Source organism: Phlebotomus papatasi, chromosome 2 (genome assembly GCF_024763615.1).
Source record: "Phlebotomus papatasi isolate M1 chromosome 2, Ppap_2.1, whole genome shotgun sequence".
NCBI lineage: Eukaryota > Metazoa > Arthropoda > Insecta > Diptera > Psychodidae > Phlebotomus > Phlebotomus papatasi.
This window is the reverse complement of record NC_077223.1, coordinates 10,838,906-10,846,377: the sequence shown is the minus strand read 5'-3', so window position 1 is coordinate 10,846,377 and position 7,472 is coordinate 10,838,906. Positions and strand designations below refer to the sequence as shown.

At 33.3% G+C, this 7,472-nt stretch overlaps 1 protein-coding gene across 1 annotated transcript; it reads left to right on the top strand.

Annotated features, from left to right (window-relative positions):
• Positions 1-1,303: 1,303 nt before the first annotated feature.
• LOC129805069 (mucin-2-like) lies at positions 1,304-7,319 on the top strand. Its single transcript, XM_055852890.1, has 6 exons — positions 1,304-1,331; positions 1,635-1,785; positions 2,429-4,039; positions 5,014-5,070; positions 5,126-6,420; positions 6,475-7,319. The coding sequence occupies exons 1-6, from the start codon at positions 1,304-1,306 to the stop codon at positions 7,191-7,193; spliced, it is 3,861 nt and encodes a 1,286-aa protein (XP_055708865.1). The 3' UTR covers positions 7,194-7,319.
• The last annotated feature ends 153 nt before the right edge of the window (positions 7,320-7,472 follow it).

The following is a 7,472-nucleotide window of genomic DNA, read 5'->3' as shown; positions in this document are numbered from 1 at the left end:
TTTTTATGAACCTTTAGGAAATACTACTTTCATAATTTCGAACTTTATCGACAAAAAGAGCTGCAAAACGTTTTCAATGATCATTTTCAGTTAATTTTGATTAGAAAAGTAAATTGTTAGACACTGGAAACTTCTCCGTGTGCTTGCATGAAACTGCCCCTCACGAACTTCCGGAACTCAAATGAAAATTGTCAGAACCGTCTTAGATTTCATTCAACGCTAAATGGCTTATAATAACCAGAAAACCACTGGTAATTTAATACAATTATGTTACTTCGATAGATAAGTGTACAGTTCAGAAATTGTTGAAAATAAAACATTACAAAAAGTTTCATTTTGATGCAGTTTTATAAAATCAATTACAGAATTCAAACGAGAAGCGTCACGAAATTAATTATTTTTATGAATATATATAGGTTTCAGTTATCTCTTCAATAAACATAAAGGTTTTATCCCATTCCTTTCAAAGAGATAAGAAGAATATACAAAAATTGAAACTGCCCCGTTGTTAAACTGCCCCACCCTCCCTTACGTATCGTTTTTTATGATCACAAATTATTTGCAAAGACGAAGACACTTCCATAAAAATATCTCCAAAATGTCTAATACATTTCAAGAATGGGCTTTTTTTATGAAAATTCCGATAAAGAAGAGAAATGTTATTTTTTATTTGTTTAAAATTAAAAACTTTACAACTTAAAGGAAAGAAAAAGATAGAAATTAGCGATAAGACCAGATAAGTTGGTAGCTGAGGTCCTTAACAACCAACCTCGAAGAGATGCTTGCAAATAGAGATGTTCTTTCTAGAACGAGTAATTTACTTTGAAAAGGAATTATGAACACTCCAGACTTTCAGCAAAGTTATTTGCATTTTATCTCAATTTAAGCTCCCAATCAAGTCACAAATTTACATTCTTATTTTTTTTTTAAATAATTGTTTTAGAAATGTATGTTTTCACAAGTCTCAGTCTTTAGTTCGGCTTCTTGAGGTGTATTTGGCTTATAAATAATGAACAATATAACAAAATTGATTTTTCTGCTGAGTTTAGGACATTTAGCAGCTGCGCGATTTATAAGTCGTAAGAGATATGTGTGTCCAGGTTGGTCAAGAACGTTCAGACTCGTATTTAGTAATTCTAAAGATTGTTCAACGTAAGAAGTTTCGAATTTTTTTTTTAAATCGAATACATTGAATTTTAAGAGAAGATTTGATTCAAATTCAAACAGATACTATGAATGCGTTAGGGGAAGACTTCAGCTCAGACATTGTCCACTTGGTTTAGAGTTCAACAAAGTAAGACAAATGTGTGACGATCCTGAACGTGCCAATTGTATTAATCCTTCAAAATGGATGAATTCCAATCCCTATTACGAAAAACCAGTAGAAATTGAATATGAAAAACCAAAAATTATCACACAGTCTAAAAAACCAACTACAACAGCAAGATCAATAAAAAAGAAAACGACAATAAAATCAACCTTGAAGGCAATTACGAAATCAACAACAAAGTCACTTGCTAAATTTATCATCATATGGAAAACGAATTCTAGAACAAAATCAACTAAGCAATATACTAGAAAATCAACCACGGTATTGCCCAAAAAAACATCAACAAAACCAACAACATCAACAGCAAAACCAACAACCACATCAAGATCAGAAGAAACAACCACATCCACAACAGAACAAACAACTCCATCAACAACAGAACAAACAACATTAACAGCAGAAGCAGGTGTTCATGCTACACCGTCACTTACAACGGAATCTACAACATCTTCAAAGTGTGGATCAATTTCCATGCCAGATGGCCTGAATCCGGCTAAACCTCATAGAAAAAAATGGGGATTTTGCCTATTCTTTGAAATTAGTTAATAATCTTGTTAATAATAAATAAAGATTTATTCATCAACTTTTTTAATAGTCGTTACGTAATTGAGTTTCAATTTCAACTTAAGTGTTTTTCTCACTTTATATTTATTTATACCATTTAATCTACATCACATAAATTTTCCAATTAATTTAACTGTTCATATTACGAATTTATTCGCACGTTTAATTATCTTGATTAGCAGTCTTGACCTAGATTTTGTAAAAAAAATTACAAATGCCATGAAGTTCGTTTTTAAAGTAATTTTACTCTTTTCTTTGAGTTTATTCGCTTCTAGTAATAAATTTAAATGTCCAAGTTGGGCAAAAATATTCAATTTTCCCGTACCAAATCCCCAAAATTGTTCAAGGTGAGTTTTGCTAATAGTGTTATCAGTGTTGTAGTGGTGGAAATTTCACTGAAACTATTCTTTATAGCTTCTATCTATGTTCTGCTGATGATGCTATATTAATGCCTTGTCCAGAAGGGTTTGTATTTAGTGAAGATCAACGGAAATGTGTTTTCGCTGAAAATGCAAATTGTTCATATTCTGCAAGATATGACAAAACAGAAAAAGAGACAACAGCTGAAATCATCACAACTATAGCGCCTAGTGTTGACGAAACAACACTCACGTCAGCACTAACAGCATTGAAACCTGAAGTTCTCAAAACTACTTATTCATCTACAGAAAAAACGGAATCAACTACGACACCCACATCCTTGGAAATTTTTGGAAATATTACGGATGTTGTGAATAAATTACAGTCTGACGGGGTGAAAGATAAGTTAGCAGTAGAGACTACAACAGCATCAATTACCGACCATATAAGAACATCACAGTCTGAAGAGATGCAAACTAGTTTGTTGGGAGAGATTGCAATTGCGACTACAACAGAAGCATCAGAAGCAACAACGGAGCCCATACTCTATGAAATTTTTGGAATGGCTGCGGAAGATGCGAACACGTCACAACCTGATAAAATCCAAACCAGTTTGAAAGGAGTGATTGCAACTACAACTACATCAGAATCAACTCTCGAAGATACGAGCTCATCACAATCTAAAGAGACACAAATAAGTACGCCAAGAATGACTGTAACTTCGACTACAACAGAATCAACAAAAGAATCTACAACTTTAGATTTTGATAATATTATGGAAGATACAAGAACATCGGATTCTAACAGGACACAAATGAATTTTCCAGAAAAATTTGTAGTTACAACAACAGAATTAACTACCGAAGATACGACAACATCACAGTCTAATGAGATGCAAAAAAATTCACCAGCATCAACATCTTTAAATTTTGATAGTATTACGGAAAATACGAGCATGTCATATTCTAACAGGACACAAACTAGTACGCCAGGAGTAATTGCAACTACGACTACAACAGATTCAACAATGGAATCTACACCTTTAAATTTTGATAGTATTGAGGACGATACGGAAACATTGGATTCTGACAGGATGCAAAGGAATTTTTCAGAAAGGTTGGCAGTTACAACAACAACGACAGAATCAACTCTCGAAGATATGAGATCATTACAATCTGAAAAGATACACATGAGTTCACCAGGAATGATTGTAACTTCGACTACAACAGAATCAACAATAGTATCGTCATCTTTAAATTCTGATAGTATTATGGAAGATATAAGAACATCGGATTCTAACAGGACACAAATGAATTTTCCAGAAAAATTTGTACTTACAACAACAACAGAATCAACTACAGAAGATACGACAACATCACAGTCTAATGAGATGCAAATAAATTCACCAGCATCAATATCCTTAAATTTTGATAGTATTACGGGAAATACGAGTATGTCATATTCTAACAGGACGCAAACTAGTACGCCAGGAGTAATTGCAACAGCTACTACAACAGAATCAACATTGGAATCTACACCTTTAAATTTTGATAGTATTACGAAAGATACGAGAACATCGGATTCTGGCAGGACGCAAATAAATTTTTCAGAAATGTTTGCAGTTACAACAACAGAATCAACTGCCAAAGGTACGGGAATAATTCAGGATGATGAGATGCAAATAAATTCACCTGGAAATATTGCGACTACGACTACAACAGAATCAACATCCTTAAATTTTGACAGTATTACGGAAAATACGACAGCATCACATTTCAACAGAACGCAAACTTCTTTGCCAGGAGTAATTTTAACTACGACTACAACAGAATCAACAATAGAATCCATCCTAATAAATTCTGATAACATTAAGGAAAATACAAGTACATTGCATTCTAATACAATGAAACCTAATTCGCAAAGGGAGATTGCAACTCAGACTACAACACAAACATCTATGGAACCTATTCATTTAGATTTTGAAAACATTACGGAAAATACGACTAAACCATATTTGAAAGGCTCTGCAGTGTTGGTTCCTAAAGAAACACAATCAATTATAAAATCCATACTGAAGAAAATTTCCAAAGGTATTAAAGAAAATAATAATTTTTTGACGACACCAGCGACTAGAACAACAATATCAACCGCATCAATTTTTGAACATTTGAGAAAACTTAAGGGTACTTTAAGATATACTAAAATTATTATAAATATGAGAAATCACTCTACAAGAAGACATAGAAGACCAAGTAATCCCTTTTGGTATCCATAAAGTGTATGTTCACATTCTCTATTCTGAGCAGTCAAAGGAGCCTGGCTAGACTAAAAGTGTACGCTCTTGTGGAATTGCATTGACTACTCCAAGTTGTTATCTCAAACTAATTATATTTTTAATTAATAAATATTCATGTGAATTTAACCGTTGAAATGTTGCTTATCATGTTCACATTTATTCATTTACCTTATTTACTAGGTGCACTGTTTAACGGTAATTACAATAAAAATCTGCTGAAAGTGTTTTTGAAACATTGTGTGAAATCATAAAGTTAAAACCAGAGAAAATTTTTCAATATTATTGTTTTTTCGTGACTTTTGACGTGTCTTTAAAACATAATCCACTCAAGAGTTGTTCGTAACCATTAGTATTCACTTGGATTTCATCGAAAGAAGTTTAGTCAAATGTTAGGAAAATTATCATGAAGTTATTGTTTTTACTAACATCTGTGAGTCCTTTTTTGTATCCTGATTATTTTGAGTGCCCCAAATATCCGAGAATTATTTCGCTTCCTAATCCAGAAGACTGTTCAACGTAGGTATGTCTTAAACTAAAATGTATTGGAAAATTAATTATATTTATATTTCACACAGGTACTACGAATGTAATAGAGGTGAACTAACACTGATGCACTGTGAAAATGGTTTGGAGTTTAACAAAGAAAGACAAATATGTGATTATCCAGAATATGCAAATTGCTATGATCCATCAAAAGAATATTTTGACAAGGAATATGAACAGGGAGAGACATATGAAGAAGTATATATCGATATAAATAAAGATCCGATAACAACAACTCCTACAACTATACCTCCAACAACAATGACACCAACTACAACATCAACAACAAGCACAACATCATCGACAACCATAACCAGAATACCAACCACAACAACAATCTCAACTACATTGCCTACAGCGACAAGCTCAACAACTGTTCCTACTACAACCACAATCCCCTCAACAACAGAAAAATCATCCACAACATCGACTACATTACCTACAACAATAACAACATCACAAGTAACAGAAACTTTCTCGACTACAACAGAATCCGCAAAACATACCACATATGAATCAATGACAGAAACGAGTTCAACAGCTAAAGAGGAAGCACAGCTAATAAATTCTGAAATAGTCACAAACCCTAATACTTTAGATCATATTGAAAGTACAACAACGCCTGATGTGACCATTCCTGATTATAAGACACCTGAAATATCAGAAACCCATAAACCTACTACATCTACGCCAACTCTAGAAAATACTGAACTCAATCAATCTGAAAAAGTAACAACAACGGAAGCTAGTAAATATAATGAAGGTGAATTACCAAAAGATTTATCTACAACTTCGGAAGCAACAGCATCTAAAAATAATGAAGTTACTACCGAGATTACAGCACAAGTTACGGACATTTCAGAAGCTGCTAAAGCCAAACCAGATACAGAATCAGAGCTTTCAGAATCTTACACAAGCTCTGTTGTATTGGAAACTACTACTGAAACTAAGCCATCCGTAGAAGATACATCTACAACAGAAGAGACGACATTTCTAAATACAGAGGGAACTACAGCAAAAGATTATCCATCAACATCAACAATTGTAGAAAGTGTATATTCGAATAAATCTGAAGAAAATGATAATTCAATAACAGAAACTCAGATTCCTGGAAGTATTTTTACTACCACAGAAACTGTAGTCAGTGTAGGGGAACTAAATACGGAAACGGAATCTGCAGATTTATATACAACCCCTACTGCAACAGAATCCACTACGGAATATAAAACATCACAGGGAACACCATCTAGTGAAATAGAGAGAGATCATATTACTTCAGAGAGAACTACATCAACTGTTGTTCCTATAACAACCCCAACAACAGGAGGTAAAAATTTGAATAAATCTGAGAGAGATGATAATCATTAATTTAATTTTGCAGGTTCAACAGCGGCAGATATAGAACAAACAGAATCTTTAATTTCAAAAACAGTTTCAACTACAACAGAAACTACAACATCTACTACGGAAAATTTGGAAATTTTTAAAGTTGAGGAAAACACCGAATCAAAACTTTTAGATGCATCTACAAGTCCTACTATAATCGAAACAATTAAGGAACCAGAGACATCAGAAATTTTATCAACTACGAACGACATTTACGATCTGAGATCTACTACAACAAAAGTAACAGAGTCTTCTAATACCACAACAAATACGGAATTAGAACCTTCAGATTCTCTTACAAGTCCTATTGAAGTAGAGACAACTGTGGAACCTCAGATATCAGACAATTCAACTACAGAATTAATAAATTCAGAAAAAACCACAACAACTGATCTTTCGTCAACATCAACAACGGGAGAAAACAATGTATCGAACACAACTAATGAAGAATTGGAAGCAATGACAGAGCTTGAAATTCCAGAAGAGGTAAAACCTACAAAACCAGCTAGAAAATCTCTCTTCAATTGGTTTAATTTCAATGGGAATCGACCCTTGAGTTCTGTAGGGTACAAAACTACAACATCGAAACCAACATCTGTTTGGAAATACGGTTCTAATGGCCAAAGGGAATCAGAACCGGAGGAAGAATATGATAAGCAAGATACTTCGTCTTGGAATGGACCATCTGGTTTATTGAATTATATTTTTGGATAAGCATATAGTGATATTTTGATGTACAAATAAAATGAGGAGAGTGTTTTTATCAAATGGTAATCCACAAAGCAGTTCATTGACACTGATGCAACATAGATAAAAATTTGATAATATAGTTTTGAATATAAACTGCTTGAGTTTGTTATAATGTTCAATGCTGGAGGAGAAATGTCTTTGTGTAGAGAGTGGGGGCAGCATAAAAAGTTTCAGTGGGGAATTCCCTCAAGAGTAAGAGATTCCTAAACAATTGAAGTGTGCATAAGTGAAAGTTCAGAAGAA

What these genes read in the sequence shown, in the direction of transcription:
- LOC129805069 (XM_055852890.1), top strand. Translation starts at nt 1,304, where the DNA reads ATGTGTGACGATCCTGAACGTGCCAATT. An exon ending in GAATCTACAACATCTTCAAA is followed by an intron (nt 1,786 to 2,428) that starts GTGTGGATCAAT and finishes ATATTCTGCAAG; the next exon opens with ATATGACAAAACAGAAAAAG. An exon ending in CAGAAGACTGTTCAACGTAG is followed by an intron (nt 5,071 to 5,125) that starts GTATGTCTTAAA and finishes TATTTCACACAG; the next exon opens with GTACTACGAATGTAATAGAG.